Below are 26611 nucleotides of genomic sequence, written 5' to 3'. Positions count from 1 at the left end.
CCCCCACGGGGGATGGTCACGCCGCAATCCCTTCTCCTCCATTCTCCTCTTGGGATCTTGGGCACGTACGCACACGCGCCCGGCATGAGTTTTAAGCCACCGGGTCCGGGACACGAACCGCGGTCGACTACGTGGGAGTCCAGCGACATAGCCATTACGCTAACTGCTGGTTCCCTTAAGGTTTTTGTCATAAGATGTGTGTGCTCACCAGAGAGAGACAGTGAAAGGGAAAGTGAGAAATCAGCCCCTAAGATGACCATGCTGTAATCCCCTCTCGATTCTCCTCCCGGGATCTTGGGCATGTATGCACATGTGCCCCGTGTGATTTTCAAGCCACCGGGTCTGAGACTTGAGCCACTATAGACCATGTGAGAGTCCAGCGCCTTAACTACCACACCACCTACTGCCCCTAAAGTTTTATTTCTAATTCAATTATTACAATATTTATATTCTAAATCTTCTCAGTTTAAAACCATCTTTAATAAAATTTTTTAAACATTAACATTTTAATTTCATTTTACTCCAATCACTAGGTTCAGGACAATGTTCATAGTGATCCAAATGCTAGATGTGTATTAATGATATTCCACATTTTTTTATGAGGTATTTTTGCTGCATGAGTTTTAAGCCACCAGGTCTGGGACTCAAACCGCGGTCGACTACATGGGAGTCCAGCGACACAGCCATTATGCTAACTGCTGGTCCCCTCCATATGCTTTAATGACTATCTTGATGTTGTTTGAAATTAGATGAGTCTTATTGATCTGTTATTCACTTGATTGTGTACTAAATTGTGATTTCTTTTACTCATACCAGGCTTTATCTCAAACAAGTTTTCTAAAAAGAAATACCTCTTTCAATACCTCTCCTACTATGAGTGCTAAGGACATCTTGGTGTCCTAAGCATCTAACATAGATGTTCAAGATCAATACACTGAAGGATCATTCTAAAAATGTCATCAAGTTTACTTTCCTTGACCTGAGTAAGTTCAATTTTTCTGAAGATAAAAGTATTAAGGGGAACCAGCAGTTAGCGTAATGGCTATGTCACTGGATTCCCACGTAGTCGAATGCGGTTCGCTTCCGGGACCCGGTGGCTTAGAACTCACACCGGGCGCGTGTGCGTGCGTGCCCAAGATCCCGAGAGGAGAATGGAGGAGAAGGGATTGCGGCATGACCATTCCCCCTGGGGGGTGATTTCTCGCATTCTGTCTCTATGTCTCTTTCTGTCTGTCTGGCGAACGCACACGCCCTATAGCAAAAACCTCTCAAAAAAAAAGGAAAAAAAAAGTATTAAGAACCTGTCATATTTTATTACTCAAACAGAAAATTTACCGAGAATTTTTTTTTTTATGTGATGGTCACTCTACATGTGGGAATCTGAGACTTGGGACTGTTTTGAAATGTTTCACTAAGCCTTCCACCAGCCACAAAGTCAATCCCAGTCAAACTACACTAAGCGTCCGAATAGCACCTTGGATTTTAGAGTATGTCATGTAGATTACTGCAAACAAACAAACAAACAAACAAAAAACCACAGGGTTTTTCTCGTTGTTGTTATTCCCATCTTCTACCATTTCTCCCTCTTCTTCTCCACATTAACATTCTTCAGTGTTTTATTGCCTGGTTCTTTTTGAATAGCTCTCTTATACTTACCCACTCACGCCCATACAGGTAAAGACGGTTTCTCTGATAAGAAACCTGAATTCTTTTCAAAGAGAGACTTTGCAATATTTAGATTAAAAAAGTGAGGAATGATTGAGGAGGGAAGAAGAGTTTGTGAGAAAAAGATAAAAGAGGAAAAGAGAGAGGGGAAAGGAGAAGAGAGAACAAGTTTAATAGTATAAGTTGTCTACCTTCTCACACTCAGTGAGCCTATGTCCATTGTGAACAAAGTAAGCTCATGATGGAAGACACAAGTGCTCAGACGGTCTAAGGTACAAAGTCCCTGTCAGTATAAGCACCTCCTAGAACTGAGTCTAAATCCAGTTTTTAGAAAAGACTATAGGCGTCTCCTAAACATTCAACTGGTATCCAACTAGGGAAATGGTCCCCTGCTTCTACTACTGGGGAAAAAGTCACAGTATTAACTTAGTAAAAAATAGTGTCCCTTTAAAGCCTGATAAAATTTGATCATGCCTATGGTAATGCTATAGGTGATTTAAATGATTTTTTAGTTAACTTGGGCTATTCTTAATTTTCACCTTCAACCTGATTGAGAACCTAACTCCTATTAATTTTATTTTTTTAAGGTCTTTGTCATAGGGTGCATGTGCTTGCCAGAGAGAGTAAGAGAGAATGAGAGAGTGTGAGAAGTCACCCACAGGGGTGATGGTCATGCCCCAATCTCTTCTCCTCCATTCTCCTTCTGGGATTTTGGACATATATACACAAGCACCCAGCGTGATTTTTAAACCACCAGGTCTGGGACTCGACAGCCAGCCATGTAGGAGTCCAGCACCTTAACACTATGCCACCTGCTGGCCCCCTAACACCTACTTAAAAGGTGAACCATAGCCCTATATTTACCCAAGCATTGTAGCTCTGATAATCTTTTCCTCATGTCCAGACTAATTTCTGATCTAACTATAGACTAGAATTCTATACCAAACAGACCTATGCACTTTCCCCTGAACTCAAGTTCAAAGGGAAAACAAACAAACAAACAAAAAAAAAACACATCTTCAACTACAGTTCAACTACAGTCCTGAGCACAGTGGCTTAAAAATCATCCCAAGCATGTGTGTGTGCATACCCAAAATCCCAAGAGGAGAATAGAGAAGGGATGGCAGCATGGTCATCCCCCAAGGGGTGATTTCTAGCTTTCTGTCTCTCTGTCTCTGCAGTGAGCTCACACGCCCTATAGCAAAAATTCTCTTAAAAAAAAGAAAAAGGAGATTCAGAACATCTGACCAGCCTCTTCTGACCAGTCTCTTTCCTTTCCTCATGAAATCCAGATCTACTATTAATTCAGATCCAGTATATTAGACTTAGGAAAGTGGGACTGGCTGTTTTGAAGAACTGGCTGTTTTAACTACCTTTTTCAAAGAGATGTAATATATTTGAGCCTCAGAGGGCCTCCAGAGTCAGTATCTAAAGTTATTAAGCAGATATAGATCAGGGACTTCTAGGAGTCTTACTTTGGACACAGTACATTTACAAAAGAGACTGGACCAGGAAAAAAGAATGAGTTACACTTAAGAGATTATTGGTGAGGCTCTCCTTAGTTAATAATTGCCGAGAGCTTGGAGAGCTCACAGGGCATTAAGTGTTTTTTCTGTAATAGTGCATGCACCCTTATGTTCTCATTATAGTGCTCATATGAGGTTTCCTGTGTGCTCTAATTATACAACATTCTCTGCTATCCAATGGAGATTCCAAATTTGCCTTCTCAATTAACTCACGAATATTAGACAAGAGACTTGTGTTCTTTCTGTTGGACAGCAAAATGTGCTCTCTGAAATGTAGGTCATCAATGATATCAGGAAAAAAGTGTAAACTTAAACATTCCCTAATATACTCTATAGTCCCTTACTTTATACTGATATCACCTTCACTATTAGAAGAGTCTGTAACTTTTAGAAATCTTTAAAACAATATATTCTTAATACTGTATTTCCCCAGGGGGAAAACATTTGACATTAACAAAACTAATTTTAATAATAATAAAAACAAAAGGTGCCACAGATTCCCACATTTCAGATCAGGATACACATACATTCTTCAAACACTCCAGTCTTTCGAAACTGGTACCAAACTTTGCATACGTGCATTTCTCGACTTTATCGGGGGCTCAAGTAAAACCCTGCATGAGCTATGCTATAAAAGGAAGAAGGTCTGTGTTCACAGAGGTCAGCAGACAGATTCTACTGTCATGAATTCTTGATCAAGTTCCATCTTTTCATTCTGCAGTCTATATCTTCGTCTCCCCTGCGTCCATCACCAATATTGGAAAATGTGATTCTCCTCACCTTGCTGTGAGATTGACGCAGCTCATCCCTGGCATGGCACAGGGTAAGGGCTCTGCAGTATGGTGCTGCATTCCTAAGGGTCGGTGACCAGGTTATGAAGGAAATAGTTGAAAATAGCCTTTAAAGCCTCATAAACACTTGATATGTATTAGCTTCATTAATCCTCACAGAAACTCTGTGAGGTAGGTACCATTATTTTTCTCTATTTTACAAGTGAAGAGCTATGACACGATATGTGTTCATGGCTAGAACTTGTCTAGAGTCATAGGCAGTAGGAAGTAGAACTATTCAAAGATGCCATGATACTGCCATTTCTCAATTATCCCATTACCACCTGTCCTCTCTCCAGCATCGAGAAGATGCTGTTTCTTTAGTTAGAATGAGATGACATAGTTATTTCACATTATGGCTTTAATGTATATTAAACTCATATCTTTAAAAACTACAATCAAGTGTCTTGCAAGATGAATGCACTGTGAGAGGCAGGTAGAATCTAAGACCAAATGTGAAAATAGCAAAGTCACTCTTCTGTCTATGGGTATTTTCTCCTTGAATGAAAAGTCAACCAGAATTTTCACTCTCTTCATTTTTTAGTTAAATATATATACACACACACACACATATATGTAATAAATATAGTTAAGCTAATATAAAGTAAATGTTTATTAAATGTACCTCTAACTTCGGAGCCCACCAGGGCCTAGTCTCCAGAACTTAGGATGGCTAAGGACCACACGGTACTGTTAGGATGAAGCCCAGTGATGTTATGTAGACTTCGTGATTCACATTTCAGGAAGCTACTTCTGAAAATTATTTTTTTTAAATAGTTTATGTGTGCAACACTTAAAATTTGACCATCATTCTCTCTTTTTAAAATATGTACATATTGTATTTAAGGAACAATTCAGTAAAGGAATCACTGCTCCTTTTAAGGATATGGCACCTCAGCCATGGCAAGGTTCATTCATCACAGTAAGCTCGTGTGGCCCATTCCCTTAATAACATGTTTCAGAATAGGACCATTTCAACTGTGAGGGCCAGTGATATTGGGGAGATTTCAAGAAAAAATGTAACATGAACAGGACTTTAAAGAAAATTTTAAGGACCAGCAGATGACAAAATGGTTTCATCACTGGACTCTCACATACTCAACTACAGTTTTAGTCCCAGACCCAGCAGCTTAAACTCATGTCGGGCACATGTGTGTGTGTGTGTGTACCCAAAATCCCAAGAGGAGAATGGAGGAGAAGGGTTTGTGGCATGGCCATTACCCTTGGAGAGTGGTTTCTCATTTTCTGTCTCTGTCTCTTTCTGTCTCTCTGTCTCTCCAGTGAGCACATGTGCCCTATAGCAAAAATCTGTCTAAAAAAAAAAAGAAAGAAAGAAAAAGAAAAGAAAAGAAAAGTTTGAACTTAAATTAATTAGAAAAGACAGGCTATGGTAAAGAGTATCATGATGGAAGTGTGAAAGAAGAGGATTGCATGTGCTGTAACCCGTCTGTTTCCTGTGTGCTACACCACAGCAGCCAAGTGCCAGAAGAAAATGTCACACTATAGACCAAACCTGTCATCACCAGGTTCAAATGACCATCTTCATGGCCCAGCAAAGGCACTACGTTTCTGGGCCATCTCGCTGTTTTACTCTCCATGACAACTTCTTCTTTATCCTCTCAAGATAAACCTCAGCTCTCATCTACCCAACTCCCAATTTCTACAGGAAACCATACTTTCTATTTTACTGAAAAAATAAAGCCCATCAGAACAGAGACTGATTTCCTTCTTTTCTTTTTTAATTTTCTTTTTTTACATTTATTTATTTATCTATTTATTTGTTGTGATTTTCGAGCCACCCAATCTGGAACTCAGACTATGGTTGACCATGTGGGAATCCAATGCCTCAATCAGCAAGCCATCTGCTGACCCAAGAGCCTGCTTTTCTAACCAATATAAAATACAAACATAATTATAACTGCACCTGCACTTCATCATATTTATTATAATAGAATCTTTCCTTTCTAAAGTCAATCCCTCCACCTGTGCCTTGTAGTAATTTTCCTCCCATCTTCTGATGAGCATACTATTATTAATCATTCATTTTTTCTTGCATATTTGTCCTTTCTTTCTCAAATAATCTTTTAAAATAAGCTTGTCTCTCTGAAGTTTAAATAACCTTGTCTCAAAACCTCCTGTGTTCTGCCATATTGCTTATCTTTACAAACTTTCTGAAGGGATTGTCCATAAGTTTTTGACTTCCATTTCCCAACCTCCTTCAATTCATAAGCACTCAGTCTGGTTTCATTCTTCATTCCCTGATAAAATCAATAATAACTTCATAGGATGAAGTCTAACAATATTCATTTCTCATCTTACCTAACTTATCTGCATATTTGAACAGTGTTAACTATTCCTTCATCAAAATATTCTCTTCTCTTGTCTTCTGAAACTCACCATACTTCTCTGTTTTTTTCTCTCCTTCTAGGTATTCAGTTCAGAATGGTTTCCTTCTATCATGGTATCAAATGTTAGATTCCATAAGGCTTATCTTAGCTCTTTTCTCTTCTCACTCTATAGTTTCCACCAAATTTTTTACTCTACAGTTTACAAGGTTTCTATCAGATGTCTATATCCAGATGACTCACATTTTTGTGCAAAACTTTTATTTTGGACCAGCCAGTGGCACAGTGGTTAAGGTGGCTAGACTCCACATGGCCAACTGTGCATTTAGCATCCTACATGGCAGCTTGAAAAACACACTAGGTGTATGTGTCTGTGTGCCCAAAATCCCAAGAGGAGAATGGAGGAGAAGGGACTGTGGCATGGCCATCCCCTCTTGGGTGTGCTTTCTCATTTTCCCTCTCTCATACTCTTACTCTCTATCTCTCTGTCTCTCTAACAAGCACATGCCACCTATAGCAAATTAAAAATATAAAAAAAGAAGATAATTAATAAAAATAACTTTTAATTTGAGATCTTTGGAGATTCACACACAGTTGCTTAGAAACAATACAAAGATGTTCTAGGAACCCTTTCATAGTTGTTCCCCAGTTGTAACATCTTATAGAATTATAGGACAGTGATCACAACCAGAATATTAATATTGATACAGTAAAAATATCCAACAGTTTCATTACCACAGGATCCTTCATGTTTCCATTTTGTAGCCACACTCATGTCCTTCTCATTGCCCCCCTCCACTCTTATCCTCTGGCAACAACTAATCTAGTCTCCATTTTTATAATTATCTTGTGTTTCAGAATGTTATGGAAATGGAATCACACACTATGTAATTTTTGAGGATTGGCTTTTTTCATAAAACATAATTTTCTAGAGATTTATGCAAACTGTTCTCTTTTCAAAGATATATACCTATAATAACAAATAATATTTCATGATATGGATTTACCAATTTAACTATTCACCCATTGAAAGACATCTGGTTGTCTCTGATTTCTGGCAATTATGAATATGGCTGTTAAGATGGATTCACATAGGACCAGCAGTTAGCATAATGGCTATGTCGCTAGACTCCCACGTAGTCAACCATGGTTCGCGTCCCGGACCCGGTGGCTTAAAACTCATGCCGGGCACGTGTGCATGCGTGCCCAAGATCCCGAGAGGAGAATGGAGGAGAAGGGATTGCGGCGTGGCCATCCCCCCTGGGGGCTGATTTCTCGCTTTCTGTCTCTCTGTCAGTCTCTGTCTTTCTGGTGAGCGCACGCGCCCTATAGCAAAAACCTCTCCAAAAAAAGAAAAAAAAAAAAAAAAAAGAAAGAAAGAAAGAAAGATTCATATGTAGGTGTCTATAAATGTATAAATGTAAGTTTTCATGTCTCTGAGATAAATGCCCAAAAGTATAATTGCTGGCTTACACGGTAGTTGCATGTTGTTATTGTTTTTAAGAAACTACCAAGTGGTTTGGGGACCAGTAGTTGGCATAATGGTTACATTGCTGGACTCCCACATAGTCAACCGTGGTTCAAATCCCAGATCCAGTGACTTGAAACTCATGTGAGGCATGTGTACATGTGGGCCCAAGATCCTGTGAGGAGAATGGAGAAGAAGGGATTGTAGCATGGCCATCACCCCTGGAGAGGTGGGGTGATTTCTCACTTCCTGTCTCTCTCTCTCTGTCCTGCAGTGAACACACCCACTCTGTAGCAAAAATCTCTCTACAAAAAAAAAAAAAAAAAGAAAAAGAAAAAAGAAACTGCCAAGTAGTTTTCCAGAGTGACTGTACCATTTTAAATTTCTACCAGCAATACAGTGATCTAGTTTCTCCCCATTCTTACCAGAATTTGGTATTTTCATTTTTTATTTAGCATTTTGATAGGTGCCTAATGATAGCTCATTGTGGGTTTAATTTGCATTTCCCTAGAGGCTAACAATGTCAAACACCTTTCCATGTACTTATTTACTGTCTGTATCACCTCTCCCATGAAATGTCTTTTCACATCTTTGCCCATTTCTAATTGTATTACTGATTTTTTTGAAATATTTTGCAAAGATTTATGTATTCTAGATACTGTTACTTTATTGGTTGTCTAGGTGATTTGTAAATACTACCTCTCAAGTCTAGGTTATTTGCAAATATTATGTCTCAAGTCTGTAGTTTACCTTTTCATCCATTCACCACTGTTTTTCACAGAACAGAAGTTTTTTAAGTTTAAAAATTCTTTACATGGCCTTAGGTCCCAAAGATTTTCATCTATGCTTTTTCTAAAAGTTTTATAATTTTACATTTTACATTTAAGTCTGTGATCTATTTGAAGTTTAATTTTCATAGTAGGTATGAGGTTTAGGTCAAGGTTACTTTATTGGTTGTCTAGGTGATTTGTAAATACTACCTCTCAAGTCTAGGTTATTTGCAAATATTATGTCTCAAGTCTGTAGTTTACCTTTTTATCCATTCACCACTGTTTTTCACAGAACAGAAGTTTTTTAAGTTTAAAAATTCTTTACATGGCCTTAGGTCCCAAAGATTTTCATCTATGCTTTTTCTAAAAGTTTTATAATTTTACATTTTACATTTAAGTCTGTGATCTATTTGAAGTTAATTTTCATAGTAGGTATGAGGTTTAGGTCAAGGTTTATATTTTTGTGTATGGATGTTCAATTATTCCAATACCATCTGTTCAAGTCTCTCATTTCTCCACTGAATTACTTTTGCATCTTTGCGAAAAAATCATTTGGGCATATTTTTGTGCAGGTCTGTTTTTGTGTTGTTTATTCTGTCCCATTAATTTATGCTTCTTCCTCCACCAACACCCAATATTCTGCCAATACCCTGGCCGAGGACTGTGAGGCCCTGATTACAGACTGGTAGGAGTGGAAGTCTAATATCTCCACCTTGATTTTTGCTTGTATTGGAGCAGGGAAGTGAGAACAGTTTCTTCTCTGATGTTTGGTTGGAATAAAATAGATGTTAATGACTAGAAGTTTTTGGTCTTGTTAGTCTGCCTCTTTGGGACCTTTGGCTAGAGAGAGTAGACTTTATTGCCTGCAACTGTATTTCTGGATTGCCTGCTTCAGCTCCCTGTCTGGAATGTATAAGGCAAAAAGAAAATAATAATCTGGAAAACGTACCACCATGTTGTTTCTTACATGCTGACATTCCTAGGCAGTCTGTCTTTTTCTCTGTGCCTTTCGGAGTCATCTTACATTTGTTTTATATATAATTTCCATGGATTTTAGTGAACTCAGTGGGAGGAACAAGAAAAAATAGACCTACTTCATCTTTCCAAAAGCAGAAATTTGACTCATAAAATTTTTCCTCCAGCCTGGATCTTTCTCTGTGGTTCAGAAACAGGTATCTTCACTGTCATGTCCTTTTATACGTCTCAAAAGGCACCTCAAATGTAACTGGAGCTCCAAGCTGAGCTGTTGCACCACAGTCTTCCTCCTACACAAGGAAAAAAAAATGTAAAGCTTTTTTTTTTGCACCTATTTTTTCCTCCAATTCTAAACCAACATGAAGTCCTCTTGATTTTTTTCTTCAAGGTATTTTTTAGGTCTTCCCACTTCTCCATATCTGCAGGACAGAATCTTAATATAAGCTGTTAGCAGATCAGATCAAAACTTTTTGGGCTAGCAGGTGGCATGGTGGTTAAGGGAACTGGATCCTACATGGCTGACTGTTGGTTCAAGTCTTGGACCAGGTGGCTTGGAAAACATGCTATGTGTGTGTGTGTGTGTGTGTGTCCAAAATCCTGAGGAGGGAATGGAGCAGAAGGAATTGCAATGTGGCTATTCCCCCTGGGGAATGCTTTCTCACTTTCCTTCCAAAAGATGGAATTTCTGAAAAAAGTCTTATCTGATCTCCATATACATTCTGTTTCAAACTTCATATTATAGCTTGAGCAATCTTTTTTTAAAGAAAAGTTTTTGCTATAGGGAACATACACTCACCAGAAAGCAATAAATCACCCCCCAGGGGGATGGTCATGCCTTAATTCTTCTCCTCCAGTCTCCTTTTAGGATTTTGGGCATGCATGCACACATGACTATCATGAGTTTTAAGCCACCAGGTCCGGGACTTGAACCACAGTCAACTACATCAGATTCCAGTGACATAACCATTATGCCATCTGCTGGTCCCTTGAGCAATCTTTTCTAAACACTATTGCCATTACTCAGTAAGTTTATGTTTTTAACATACCACTTTTAAAAATACCTTTAACCTCATCTAAAAGCTGTATACATATCTATTACAGATGCTCAATAAATAGTTCTTAAGCATAACTATAGCTCTCTAACATTTTGGGCATGTGTCTTACTAACTTCAAGTCATGAAATGGGCAGAAACATACCCCAAAACTCTGTGTATCTTTGGTGCAATGACAATTTGTAAATGCTTAATGATGATGACCCAATAACTTTATATACAATTATAGGTATGGTATGGTTCAAAGGAACTTCATGCAAAAGTAATTAGCACACATTAAGTTATTAATTGTCCTACTATTTCCCATATTGACTGAATTTGTTTTTTAATAACCATTGCTTATTTTTAATATAAATATCCTTAAATTTCCAAGCATATATACATTTTTTTTTTTGGAGAGATTTTCACTGTAGGGCGCGTGCGCTCGCCAGACAGAGAGAGACATAGAGACAGAAAGCGAGAAATCACCCCCCAGGGGGGATGGTCACGCCGCAATCCCTTCTCCTCCATTCTCCTCTCGGGATCTTGGGCACGCACGCACACGCGCCCGGCGTGAGTTTTAAGCCACCGGGTCTGGGACACGAACCACGGTCAACTAAGTGGGTGTCCAGCGACATAGCCATTACGCTAACTGCTGGTTCCCCAAGCATATATACATTTTTAAACAACTAACTTATTTCTCACTTCTGCTAGAAATCTATAAAACGCTCATTCTCAGCATTTTCATGGAGTTATTACTTTAGAGGAAGACCAGTCACAAATTAATATGTAAAAAGATGAACTTTGACAACACAATGATAGAATGGTAGCAGATAAGTTAGTTGTCATGAGTCTCCCACATAAATGTTAAATGATCGCAAGCTTCTCACTGTGTGAGCCGGTTATTGTTGCACTGTTGCATGTAACAGGGCACCATCAAAACAGTCTATCAGATATTAAGACTATCTGAAGGAAAGACGGAATGTTCCCTCTTCCCTTGAAAATCATATAGGTCAACGAAGAAAAAAAAAAAACAAACAAACAAAGAACTACTAGCAAGAGATAGGTTACTTAGGGAAGATTTCATGCAAAAAAAAATTTTTTAATCCTGAACTCTAAGGCAGTGTTAGGGCATCCAGTGAGAGAAAGAGAGAGAAATGTGGCCAGAGGTGGGGGGAAATGCATGAAAAAGGCTCAGAAGAAAGACTAGTAGGTAAACAATGATAAAACCGCTAGTCTAGGAGGAGAAAAAGTAGAATAATTACAATGAAAAAATTTCCATAGTATATTTATACAGGTATAAATGAGAAATTTTTCCATTCAAAGTCTAACAATGGCATAGACCCAGAAAGAGCAAATAATTTCCAAAATCTTTTCTCTTGCTATAACCACTTTATACCTCAGATATGTAAGTAATACTTAAACTTCAGAGATAGACTATATTACATTAATTCTACAACCTAAGAATACATTGATGTTTAAAAAACTCCTCACTATAGGTGCTCAATAAATTTTGTTGAATGGATGAATGAATGAATGTAAAGCATCTCAATTGGACATTCAGTGGTAACATGGAACACAGTGTAAAATTTCTTAATAAATTTTTAAATAAATAGCATAACTACAGCCAAATAAAGTCAGATTATTTATTTTCTTTAAAATACTTCAACAGCTGTTGCAGTTCACTTCCCAGATCAGCCAAAAATGCCCGAGTCATGGCTTTCTGATATGAATATCCTTATTTCTGAAAGGTCTCGTTAACTAAGAGATTAGTGGGATTTTCTACTCTATTATACTTTTATTAAAATACCTAAGCATAGCTACAATAGAGAACAAAATTACTCTGTATTATTGAAAAATAATTCAGCAGCCCCACCAATAATCTGTGACCTTTTTCAATTATGACTCGGTCTAATCTTGCTTATATCTAGGTTACTGGGGTCAAATTTGATTTTAATTCATTCAAAAAATCTTTATTTTTAAATAACTTCTTACCCAGAACTAAATTCTCATCTCAGATGCTTCTAGGAGAGTTTAGGTAAAACTGGTATCAAAACTGTCTCACCGCAGCTCTCATTCAGTTGAGTGAGGCCTCATCAAAGAGGTGTATTTCCCATCCTCCCTCTAGACCCTGTTGCAAGTGCTAACTCTTCATCTCAGGCCTGTCTATACTTTGAATCACAGGAGAAAAATATGACAGTTTGGGAGAAAACAGGACTGTCTTCTCTCTGGTCCTTTGTTTTCCTGTTTTTCTACCCATGAGACTACAGGGGGTGGAATTATTTATGTAATAACATAGCCTGCTCCTATTCCTCCTTTATGATCAATACTTTTACTGAGTCTAATATGAAATTAAATATAGCTACATTTGTTTTCTTTTACTAAGCATATGGCAGTTAATTGGTAGCTTTATTTATTTATTTTATTGTATTTTTATTTTCATAAATTGGCTTCTGGAAAACCTTGTCATTACAATAGCTTAGCTTTTACCAAAACTTTGTTCGAGTCAACATACCTTCTAAGGAAAATTAAATGTTTTTAAAAAATACTGTAATGTCAAACACATGATCTATCATTTCAAAATTTATTAGTAAAGGGACCAGTAGTTAGCATAATGGCTATGTCGCTGGACTCTCATGTAGCTGGCCACGGTTCGAGTCCCGGACCCAGTGGCTTAAACTCACACCAGGTGCGTGTGCGTGTGCGTGTCCGTGTGTGACCAAGATCCCAGGAGGAGAATGGATAAGAAAAGATTGCGACGTGTCCATCCCCCCAGGGGGTGGTTTCTCGCTTTCTGTCTCTCTGCCTCTGTCTATCTTTGGTGAGTGCACGTACCCTATAGCAAAAACCTTCAAAAATAATATTTAATGGTAAATATACTTTCTGTAAAATTCTTGCATAAATATCACCTTATTAATTGGGCCCATATAATATTTTTAATGGCTAATAGTCTTACCCAAGTGTAATTTGGAATTAGATATTTGAGACAATGAAGGTTGACTTTGTAAAATAACCTTTCCTCTCTGTTGCAGTCCCACTATTCAAAGCCTACAATAGTAAGATTCTCCCTATGTCCCACAATGAAGCAGTTTCATCCATTAGAGTACAGAGAAAATAACAAGAAAATTCAAATGTAAATAAATTGTCATAACTCACTAATTTAATTCTCCTAAGCATTTCTTCTCCTGTTCATGATTGCTCTTGCTCTTGTTTTCTGTTCACAGGGACCGAGCTCCTTTTATTTTTACTTCAGAGATGGAGTACTTCATTACAGAGGGTGGGAAGAACCCACAGCATTTCCAAGATTTTGTGGAGCTTTGCTGTCGAGCTTATAATATTGTCAGAAAGCATAGCCGACTGCTCCTGAACCTGCTAGAAATGGTAAGTCCCTTGAGAAAATAAGAAAAATAATAAGCTTCATTTATGTCTTGCTCTCAGTCATCTGTTTTTGCTAATGGTTTGGAGTTCCCCAAAGAGCTATTCAAAACGGAAAGGAATGTACCATTGTACAGCTTATAAACATGTTTCTTAATAATTCAGTACGTTAATTCACAGTTATTGTCTCCAACATTCCTGTTCACAATAATATTGATGCTGGGACTATCCCAGCATGGTCTGACTAAGGTTCAAGGACAGTACTTTAGAAAATAATTGATACTTCAATTATATTATGTATTGGGATTTTTCAAAACACCATCTCAATTACATATCATGGCAACCTAGTGATGTAAACCCCAGAAGGACCTTTCCTGGCTCTCTGTTCCAATCTTGGCCTATTTTCCAGATTAAGAAGCAAGCTGAAAAATGTACAGTGACTTTCTAGCAACTCAGAGAATATTTAGTGTATACATCGAGTCTAATGAGTCATGATCAAAGACATTCTCTGTTGGCCAATTAGGGAGAATTTGAGGATACATTCCATTGTCTGATTCAAAGAGATGGAAGTCAGGTATGCAGGACATGGGACAAGGGACCTGATAGAAATATATTCTGGGAGAAGGAGTGATGATTTCTTTGGGCACCACCTTTACCCTCACAACTACAGGATCTGTAGGAGAGAAATATACTGTGGGTCTATCAGTATGGGGTTTGGAGCCAATAAAGAACAACTGATTTAGAGCTTTGATGTAACAATAATTCTACTAGATGTTGTTAAAGGGCACAGGATTGGTGGCTGAGAATCCCTATCCTATTTTGGCATTTCACTGGCTACATTCCTCAGGGCAAGTTACTTAACCCCAAAAAGACTCTGTTCTCCCTTATCTAGTCAATGAAGATAATAGCATCTACCTTGTAAGGTTCATGAGTAAACAACCTAATAATGAATACTTTGCATGGGCCAGCCACTGTGCTAAGTGCTTCATGTGAATTAATTCATTTAAATTTCATAATAACCCTAGTACATAATTCATATAAACACTTAGCACAGTATCTATCATGTAGCAGTGTTCAGTTAGTTTATGTTATTAGATTCTTGCTAGAATTCTTATGTTACTAGATTCTTGCGAATGTATGAGAGTACTGTCCAAAGTAGTACCTTTAGTCATGTGTATTTCTTTACATTCAAATTAATCCATATTGAATAAACTAAAAATTCAGTTCCTCAATCTCACTAGTCCCATTTCAAATTCTCAACAGCCATGTGGCTGGTGGCAACATATAGGACCACACAGATATAAAACGTATGTCATTGCAGAAAAGTTCTGTTGGGATACACTGTAAAGTTATATGTAATCCAATGTAATATAAAGAAGATTATGATGATAATAAAAAATTTAAAAAAAAAGATATAGAAACACAGTAACTGTAGGTAAATACCAGATATAGAGTGTGTAAAAGAGTAGAGTCTGAGGAAGGACATTTAGAAGAAAAATAGGCAAAACATTAATAGGACAAAGAAATATGGTATTATCTGTTGAAGATATTTTTATAGTTTTATCAACTGGAATAGAGAGAAACATTCACATGTTGAAATATTCAGTTTGTAATGTGATTGAATGTAAAAGAGAAAATGAAATAAAAAATGTAAAAAAAAAAAAGAAAAAAAAGAAAAGTTCTGTTGGGTAGTGCTGAGTAAATATTAACTTAGTTGAAATGAATATTTTGTCTGGATTTTAATTTCACACACTTTAAATATTTTAACTTACTTCTTCCCTTTCTGTCAGGAAGAAATAAGGATTTCTAAAAATATTGTAAACATATCCTTTGTGTACGAAGACACTTAAAGCTACAAGTTCAGAAGTCTGTGACCTTGCCTGTGCTTACGGAGTAGCTATTCAGTTGCTATCAACTCTAGTGTTCCTCTGATTCCTAGCAGTCTCTATCCCACAAGTCCATGAGCTCTTGGGAGCCGATTACATGCCAGATAGATAGAGGATACATTAACATGTGAGAATCAGCCAGAGACCTAGAATTTTCACTTTAATAAGGAAGATAAAATTCATCTACACAAGTAACTGAGATATCCAGCATATCTGTCAATAATGCTATAAATAACTGTATACAGAGTAGTAACAAATTCTAATAACTGCTTTAAACAGCCGCAGGCACTTCAAAAATAAACCCAAAGCAGAAAAATAGCGATATGGTATTTGCCATATCTTAGGTGACACTAAAATTATGACAATTGAGTTTGTTAAAATTATATAAGAAATCATCTTTGTGGAAAAAAAAATAGATTCAGAAGCTATTGGTAGACTTTTTGTTCTTGTTTAATAAATTTGTCTACATACCATTTTTAAAATCTGCATATGAGTCAAATATTAGTAATCGATCATGGAAGAAATTTTGTAATATTACTTTATCTAAAAGAAGTAGTTACATGGTATTTTATTCACAAATATTAAAATAATTTCTTATAAATAATATTAAAACCTGCTATTGATGGTATATAGTATATTAAGAATCTCCCTATGTTCTAATATTTCAGTTCTTTTAGGGTAAGTAAAAAATTTGGTAGTGGATCCACGAATTCAGATTAACCATATAATCTTAGATTTAGACTGTCACAGAAATACAGATCTGAAGTGATATGAACCAACTAAACTAATGAATAAATATTGTCATCAGGAAAGTCATGACATATCTTTCTACATTTTTCTATACAAAAATGTGTCATGACTTTCCCCATGATCCCATATGTGTGTGTGTGTGTGTGTATATATATATATATAAAAGCAGCGTTAGCCTGTTGCTAGTCATTTGTTTCTTAATTCTCTTCTTCTTCTCAAGCATACATCTTATGGGACAGTAGCTAATCATAGCATTTAGTTAAGGTTTCAGAGCCACACTTGCTCTGCCATAGATTCTTATAAGATAAAAACTTGAGTTCAAGTTTGTGGAAAATAATTTTCTCTACATCTAGGTAGTCTATCTTTCTCTCAGTTCTCTCCTGGTTGTGTTAAATTCTTTGAAAATAATTCCACCTACTATGCCATGACCCAGTTACAACTTGAGAAATACTTGACATGGCTCATAAATTCTATCTTCTGTGAATGGTCAGTCCCCAGGATTATGATCCTGAAGCATTTGGTGGGTCTAATATGGAGTTAATGGCTCATCCTCCATGGAGAGCAGCCTGTTTCCAGATATCTGCAGTGCTTTTTATTTACTCTGGGGAAAAGCAGGGCAAAATAATCCATGAAATTCCCATTTTGCTTAAAAAGAACATCTGTAGGAGACTTGAGAGTGTTGCTGCCTGAGTTCACCAACATAAAAGCCTGCATTTCATCAGCTTTTCTCTCATTAAAAAATCAATATCAACTATTATGGAAGGATCCCAAATAACACAGGGACCATTCACCCAGTTTAAAATGTTTATCATACCCATTATTATATCAGATATTTCCCAGCAGAAATCTTTCTCTGTGGTGAAGAGTATCTGCTTGTCTAAGCATAATTATCAAAATAGATTTGGGCTTAGTGGGAGGAGAACAGAAGGGACTTTGTCTCTTCACTACCTGTAACTATTCATTATCCATTCTGGTCACCCCTTCCTTTTCCTATTGCAACAATTAAAGGCTCATGCAGTCTAGGCTAGGAGGCACTTTAACTATGTTACTGTGGCTCAGAGAACAGACCTCGCTAAGTGGACCTAGACGTAAGGCCATGCTGCTCTGTAACAGGCAATCACAGCACCCAAAGTCGCTCTCCAAGGATTGGATCACATCCTTAAGGGTGGACGAGGCACTTGTTACCTTTAGTAAGCAATGTGATGGGGAGAAAGCTAGGATCATCTCGTGTGAAACAGTTTGGACTTGGAAGCTGTGTGTGTGTGTGTGTGTGTGTGTGTGTGTGTTGTGTGGGGAAGGACTAAGTACAGGGTTCATGTCCTAAGGAAATGTTTAAATCCTAACTAGTGAGTTCAGGGTATCCAGAAAAACTGGAAAGTGATTCAGACCCAAGGAAAGAAGACTGTTTTTCAAAAATGAATGGTCATGATGTGATTTAAAAAGATATTTGCCTCAATAAGCACACAGATGTCTCTAGATTTCTAAATACAGAACTGATACGATTACCGTAATCCAGATTCTAGTTGCTGTGTCTTCCTATGACAGATTTTGTTAAATTTAGTGGTCAATGTCGAATGTGGTACTTGTGTGTTTTCAATGCCTGATAGCATGAAGTATTCTGTTAATGCATTATTGATTTATTCATTCCTGTACTCATTGCTTCACAGACATTCACTAAGTTCCAACTGCAGTAATGTGGCACATGACATTTCGATCAATAATGGACTGCTTATATGATGATCTCTCTATCAGACCCCAATAGGCTATATCAGATAGCTCACACGCATAGAAAGGTGTACCATCTCGCTTTGTATACGTGCACTCTGAGATGCTTGCATAGTAACAGAGCTGCATAAGGACTCGTTTTTCAGAATAAACCCGTCAATAAGCAGTTCATCGCTGTGTTCACAAAGCACCATGTGCTTTCAGCACCGAGTAAAGCCAGTTCCTGTTCTCAGAGAACTTAAAATCGAATGTGACAGACATACATAAGAATGAAATATTGTAAAAGTTAGAAGCAATAAGTACTGTGGAAGCAATAGAATGAAGATATGATCACTATGCAAAGAAAGCAGTAATTAAGTCTCATCAAGAGAATCAGTGATGCTTCAGGGAGGACTATGTCGGAAATGGAGATGATCCAGTGTACCTAGTCTGTAGAAGAAAGGGAGATCTCTGTAGAAAGAAAAGTTGAATATTCTGGATGGGAAATCACATTTTGTATGCTGTGATGATGCTTAGGGAATAATGTAAACTAATTAATTTTTAAAAAAATGTTTCAGAAAAAAACGCAAAAACTGTTTTTCTTTAAATTAAAAAATAATGCATTAAAAATAAAACAAAAAGAAGGAAAAGTTGGGGACCAGCAGTTAGCTCAATGGCTATGTTGTTGACCTCCCATGTAGTCGACTGCGGCTTGAGTCCCAGACTCAGTGGCTTAAACTCACGCCAAGTGCATGTGCGTGTGTGCCCAAGATCCTGAAAGGTGAATGGAGGAGAAAGGATTGTGGTGTGACCATCCTCCCAGGGGGTGATTTCTCTCTTTCTTTCTCTCTGTCTCTCTCTGTCTCTCTGGCAAGCACACGTGCCCTATAGCAAAAACCTCTCAAAAGAAAAAAAAAAAAAAAACAAGGAAAAGTTGGAGTGATAGGTTGCAGTTAAATTTATGACCAGAACAAGGATTTTAGAGCTTAGTGCATAGACACTTAAGAAACTAGACATGTGTTTACCTATAATAAAGAAAGTACTATTATCCTGTTTGGATTTCAGACAAATAGCTCAGGGATTATGTGGTTAAAGATATAGGGATTGGAGAGCAAGAAAAAAAGTTATTCTAAAAACTTAGACAAATGACGATGAGCTGAACTAGGACAATGATAACTGCAATTGAAAGGGGGAAATAATATAAGAATTTGTTGAGGTACTTTTCTTTAATTAAGCAATTGATGATGGTAATCAAGAAAAAGAAAGAATCAGGACTGGCCCTAGGGCATGATGGTTAACAGAGCTGGATCCTACATGATCAACATGTAGTTTAAGTCCTGACCCTAGCAGCCTGAAAAACATGCCAGGCACATATATGTGCATACCCAGAAAAATCCTGACAGGACAGAGAAATGAAGCAGAAGGGATTGTAGTTTGACCATACCCCATAAGGGGAGCTTTCTCCCTCTCCCTGTCTCTGGTGAATGTATGTGTCCTCTAGCAAAAAGAAAAAAATAGGGAATCAAAGAATATATGAATGTTTTGTTAGATAGTAGTAGAAGTACAAATGAGAACATGGAATGAGACACAGGAGGGAAAGTATATAGGAGAAGAGAGTTTGCTCAAATTTATATATAATAAATTTGAGAAGCTAATGGATCATCCATGAAGAAAGGAAGTTGACAACTCTCCAGGACTAATAACTCCCAAATCTATATTTATAGCTGTGTGCTTTGGAGCCCTCTCAGCCTGCCCAATATAGCCAATCAATCACCTAGTTTTCTCAACTCTAATTTATACATCTATTTAAAATCCAATCACTTATCTCCATTTCTAACCAATCTCCTAGTCTAGTCTTTTTTTTTTTTTTTGACCCCACTTCAATCCATTTCCCATACAAAACCACAATAGTCTTTCTAAAACACAATTCACGCCCATGTTAAAGCACTCTTCCTCTTAAGAGCTTTCTCCTGCCCTTTGGAGAAAGTATGAAATCTTTAATATCATTCAAATATCTCATGCTACTTGCCTTTCACCCCCACCTCTTCTGCTTACCTCCATGATAGTCTGTGCTTCAGAAAGCCGTCGGGATTTCCTTCTGTGAATACACTGAGGGCATCCTGCTCTGCTTTGCATTGCTGCTTTCTCATCCTGGGTACAGAGGACAGGAAAGAAGAAGAGTTTCAAAACCACTTCTTCTCATTGAATTTCACCAAGTCAATCATGACATCACCAATCCTCCAAAATAACATTCTCACTTTATCCTTTAGGGTTAGGATGAATAGTAGTCTTAACTCCTTAGTAGAGTGGTGCCTTAACAGAAGATACCTTTTCACCTTAGTCTTTGTGGTCTGAGCGCCTTCTCATTCTCTTTATTCTCCTCCCCCCTCCTCCTTTTTTTCATAGTTCATATTTATTTCTGAAAGGTCTACTTTTTTTCCTCAAAGAATTTTGTTTATCTATAAAAAGAATATTAACATTTTAGTCTACACTGTAATATAAATAAAATATCTTTCTGAAGATTGGCAGAAAAACACCAGTATAATATTTTTTAAGTTGTTTTGTTTTGTTTTGCTGTAGGGAGTGAATAGGTTCTTAGGAGAGAAACAGAAAGAAGGAGAAAGTGGAAAATCAGCCTCCCGGGAGATGCCCACTGCAATCACGTCTTCATTCTCCCTTCAGGAGTTTGGGTGCACAGGCAAACATGCCTGGTGTATTTTTCAAGCCACTGGATTTAGTACTTGAACTGTGAAGTCTGTCATGTTGGGTCCAGTGCCTCAACCACCATGCCACAGCTGGTCCCATTATACCAGTATAATTTAATCCTTAATGATTTCACTATCTTACCAATCTTTAATAGATACAGTCACCATCTAACTAGGGAAAATGTATTCTTATAGTGTGAGTCATTGTGTCATGAAAAAATACAGGATTAAAAAACAGAGGGGAAGAGTTTTATACTCTGTGTTTCTATATATTTTGATTTGAATGTGTCTCTTATATAACTTTTGTTTATTTTGTAATACATAAAAGCTCTGTCTTATTCATTAGCTATTTGTTTTTCTCAAAACATATTGGACATTTTTTAATCTAGTTTACAGTTGAGAAAATGGAAGTTCAAGGAGGTTACAGGACTTTCTCAAGATCACTCAGGCTGTAAATTATAGATCCAGAAATACTGACGTAAGAATAATAAAATGATCGTGTTTACTTCTCTGGTTTATGATGAGAGTACAACTGAATTATTCATCTATAAGCACTTTGCCACTTATAATGGTTCTTTACATTTTTGTTGTTGTTGCTCCTACTGCTAAATAGGGGAGGTTAAAAAACATGAACTTATATTTATTCATGTATGAAGGATCTTCAAGAAGTGCAAGGAAAGTGTACATGATGAAAAAATCTATGATGGCTGCCCAAGCAGTTTGAACAGTGGCTGCAGGAACTTGAAAAACGTACCAGACACATGTTTGTATGCCCCAAATCTCGACAGGATGGAGAAATGGAGAAGGGATTGCGATGTGACCACACTCCAGTGGGGAGTGATTTTGCCCTCTCTCTCTGTCTCTGCTCTCTGTCTTCTCTTTCTGATGAATACATGCAAAGTTCAGAAGAAAAAAAGAGAAAAAAAGAAAGAGAAAACAATGCATGGATTTCAAAAATATTTTTTTATCAAGATAAACTCATACATTAATTTCATTTTTCCCCCAAACTTTTTGGAGTATCCTCATATACAAATTGAAAGGCACTGCCATGCAAACTTATATGTCTATCAGTTGAATTAATGAAGCAAATTTGATTTTATCTACATTTATTGTGTTTTGATTTTGAGATCTATGTTCGTTTTCTTATTGTTATTAAGATGCTACATGCAGGATTGCCTGAGCTAACTGGAATCCAGGATCTGAAATACGTGTATAATAATCTTCGTCCACAAGACACAGACCTGGAAGCAACAAGTCATTTTACCAGGTAAGATGAGCTGTGATTGTGTGAGTGTTCATGCATGCATGAGCACAGGCAAATGTTCCACAGTTGAGATCACTGCAAGTTGACCAGTCTTTAGCATAAAACAATCATTTCTAGAGCTCATTCTTTTCCAAAGAACAGAAAGAGAGCAATGTGCATGCCTAGCAGAAGGCCTTAGTCTATAGCATGCTACTGTTTGCTAACCAGCCTCTTCATCTAACAGATTGCTCAATAAGAGGTCATTGACAAGAGCAAGGGCTGACACAAATAAATTGGTTGTTCTAGTTGAACTATATCCAAAAAACAATTTAGAAAAAGATTTATGATGAGATATGGACTCACTACTTTTATCTGTAAAACAATACAAATATTAGAATATTTGATCAAAGGCCTGTGACTGTCTTCTATATTTCATTTATTTTTCATTAAGCAAGTCTAGGAAAATGCTAATGTATATGAAGGAAAGAGTTTAGACAAAATACGGTGAATATCAATCAGGCTCCAAATCATTGTCAAAAGGAATGCATTTTATAATATAAAATCCCTTTGAGGGACTAGCAGATGGCATAATGGTAACATTGCTGGACTCACAAGTAGTCAACCATGGTTCTAATCCGAACCCGGAAGCTTAAAACTAACACCAGGCATGTGTGCATGTGTGCCCGAGTGGAGGAGAAGGGATTACAGCATAATCATTCCACTTGGGAGATGATTTCTCACTTCTATCTCTCTGTCTTTCTCTGTGTGTCTGGCAAACATATGTGCCCTATAACAAAAATCTCTCTCTCTCTTAAAAAAAAAAAAAATTCCTCAGGGAACTAGCAGTTGGCATAATGGCTATGTTGTTGGACTTCCATGTAGTCGATAACGGTTTGAGTCCCGGACCTGGTGGCTTAAACTCATGCCAAGTGCGTGTGCATTCGTGCCCAGTATCTCTGGAGGAGAATGGAGGAAAAGGGATTGCAGCGTGGCCATCCCTTCTGGGGGGTGATTTCTCGCTTTCTGTCTCTCTGTCTTTCTGGCGAGTGCACGCACCCTATAACAAAACAAAAACAAAAAACAAACAAAAAAAAAAACTTCTCCAAAAAATAAAAATCCTTTTGAACTTTTTTCTTTGAAGAACTACTATAATCCCTGGCAGGTTCTTGGTGCTCAATAAATGTTAGTTATAATTATTATCCTAATAACTAGTCAATGTATAAAAACATAAAGCATTCTTTATTTCCTGTGTCCTCTTAAAGAATCTCATTTAAATTTAATCTATAGTTGTTCCAATATTTTCAACTGGAAATTTATAAACACAGATTATATTCTTTTTTTAATTTTTATTTTATTTATTTATTTATTTATTTATTTATTTTGGAGAGCTTTTCGCTATAGGGCGTGTGCGCTCACCAGACAGAGAGAAACAGAGAGACAGAAAGCGAGAAATCACACCCCAGGGGGCATGGTCACGCTGCAATCCCTTCTCCATTCTCCTCTCAGGATCTTGGGCATGCATGCACACTCGCCCGGCGTGAGTTTTAAGCCACCGGGTCCAGGACACGACCCACTGTCGACTACATGGGAGTCAAGCGACATAGCCATTATGCTAACTGCTGGTTCCCAGATTATATTCTTTTTAATGGAATGTATGCTTTAGAAGAAAACAATAATTATAATAAAACCTCTCCCAGGTTTTACTTTTCCTTCTCTTCTCCTTCCAGAATGTAGTGAGGAATCTCTCCCCATTCCAGTGTGAGAGCGAAGGTTCATGGGAATGCTTTATATGCTTGGCGAGTTTTACTTATTGCAGAGACTTCTGTTTCATGAACTTGCATGCAAGGCTGCTCTTGTTCAGCAGCAATGTGACAGAATCACAAAATATTAGAGGTTGGAGTTCCTTTAGAGTTCTTTTTTTTCCTGACAATAAATATTCAGTTGAGAAAACTGAGATCCCGAGAATTAATGGCTAACAGAAATTGCCAGAAACAGAGCTAGGACCCACGTTTCCAATTTTTCTGGTCTGGATTTTCCCAGAATGAAATACTGGAAAGTATATGATGTGATTAAGCAATACCAGGCAGAGCCTCTGGTTAAAAAAAAAAGGGGGGGGGATGAGAAAATTACCTTTCTGCCCTAGTTTTTTTCATTCTACCACGCGAGATTCATTAGGGAAATCTGGCAGGTTTTTCAGGTCTTGAAAAATGCACTTTGATAGTACAATTCCCTCTGAGATAAGTTTTTGTTTATATCCCCTAACAAAATCACAAATAGTTGGCAATCAGCTGTGGCCAGACATTAACTTTGCCACAGTCAAGGTGGCTAAGACTTAGGTAGGTATTTCAGACGCACTGTTTCAAGGCTCAGGAACACTCAAGTTATCTCAACTGATGGGAATGAGTGCCTTGGATGAGAAAACCTAGGAGAAGCCTCCCAATCTAGCCTCAGGAAGAGCAGGACATCATCCCAGAGGCTCTGAGCCCTTCAGAGTGAAGGACAGTTCCAGGGACCACATCAGCAAGAATCTATTCCTTTCACTGCAGCTGCCCATTCATGATCCAGTTAACGCCTTTCAATGTGTATGGGTTCATGTGATATCAAAATACTCCCTCTGGTTATCCCTTCAGAAGATGATCTGAGAAGACTCCTTCCTTTAAAATGGGCTGTAGCATGTAGGCACAATGACAGACAGGTCAGTGGGACTTGTGAGAAGGTTGAGGAGGAACATGAAGAGGGCCAGAAGAGGCAGAGGGAGAAACGCATGCTTGGCTGTATTGCCGATATTTGAGATGTGTTAGTGTCTAGACAGAACAATTATAGTGCTGCAGTTTACTTCCTACCACTTAAAAAAAGAAAAGAAAATCTATGTATTGATTTAGAAGCAAAAGACTTTTTTCAAGTTTTGGCCAAGGAAAAATGTAAACAGGCATTGTTTGTCCCATCTCTTCCCATTCACCATTTCTCTGACACACCCAGATCCGTAAAGAGCATAATCCTGGATTTGGGTGAGCCTGCCCAGGGTGACTCATATCTCCTCCCATCCGAGAAGACACGGGCCAATGTGGGAAGATCTGAGGCCAATAAACTCGCAGTGAGCTAGACCCTGTTCCCCTGCCTGCTCCCTCTACCAGTCTCGTCTTGCCCCCTGTAGACATCATGAAGTTGGCCCCTTCAATTAAAACCTCTTTTTACAATTTTGTGATAAAGAACTTGTTCTCCATTGAAGACATAAAGGGGACCCGCAGGTGGCTTGATGGTTAAGGTGTTGGACACTCCCATATGGCCAACCATGGTTTGAGTCCCAGACCTGGAGGTTTGCTTTCTACCTCTCTCTCTCTCTCTCTCTCTCTCTCTCTCTCTCTCTGCTGGTCAAACTGGGAAATAGTAATAATAAATCAAGCTGAATAAAATGATTATTTTTTAAAAAGGCATCCATTAATGTAAATTAGGAGATGTCATGTCATTTCTCTGCTCAGTAATTATCTTTGATTCACCATTTCCTATCTCTTGCTTTCAAGGACCTTATAGTCACATTGTCTTTGTCAAGGCTTATCTTTATATATTTATATCTCACATATTTAATAACTTTATATACATTGATTTCTTTTGTTTTGATAGGCTAAAGTGTTTGATGCCACTATTTATACCTCCTTTATTCCCATAGCTATCTTTTTCTGGGTAGATTATTTTCTCAATGTAAATTCATGCCTGCTCTATCTCACTCACATTTCTAGACTCACCACAAGTGTTACTATAGAATCATAACATTTCTGAAATAGCAGGGCAACTTGACCTACCTTTCAACCTACCCAGCTCTTGGTATTCTATAAAACTGGTACCTTGTCCATAAAATCTTCTCTGATTATCCCAGTACTTACTGATGTTCTCTTCTTCTATAATTCTATGGGACTTGTCATCTTGTATGCTATATTTAATTTATTACTAAATTACATACTGTTCGGTATATCACCTTACATAACATATTGTTCAATTACATCAATTTCTCTCAGGTAAAACAGGAAGCAAATTTCCACTTCCACATATCTAAAAATATCTGACTGTGAAACAAGTCCAATTTAACAGAAAATGCAAATTAAACATCAAAAAGTTAGTACATGAAAGGTATATGATAATAGCAAACATTTAATACAGCACTTCTTACATGTCAGGCCCAGTTCTAAGTGCTTTTTATATGGTAATGCATTTATCGTAACAACTCTATGAGGTAACAATATTGTGACCGACATTCTTAAATGTGTAATTTGTGACTCACACACACACACACACACACCCTAGAAGTTAAGCAATTTAACAAAAGACATAGCCAGCAGGAGC

At 37.5% G+C, this 26611-nt stretch overlaps 1 protein-coding gene across 4 annotated transcripts in view; it reads left to right on the top strand.

Annotated features, from left to right (window-relative positions):
- Positions 1-26611, top strand: part of PIK3C2G (phosphatidylinositol-4-phosphate 3-kinase catalytic subunit type 2 gamma) — a 469433-nt gene that overhangs the window by 352287 nt on the left and 90535 nt on the right. For all 4 annotated transcript variants that reach the window (XM_027767815.1, XM_006167334.3, XM_027767814.1 and 1 more), the window contains 2 exons: positions 13835-13991; positions 22188-22297. In XM_027767815.1, the coding sequence (XP_027623616.1) occupies positions 13835-13991; positions 22188-22297 (267 nt within the window). The remainder of the gene's footprint in view (positions 1-13834; positions 13992-22187; positions 22298-26611) is intronic.

This window comes from Tupaia chinensis, unplaced genomic scaffold (assembly GCF_000334495.1).
Source record: "Tupaia chinensis unplaced genomic scaffold, TupChi_1.0 Scaffold144702_1, whole genome shotgun sequence".
NCBI lineage: Eukaryota > Metazoa > Chordata > Mammalia > Scandentia > Tupaiidae > Tupaia > Tupaia belangeri.
Note: the sequence above shows the minus strand (reverse complement) of the source record. Positions and strands in the feature narration are given on the sequence as shown.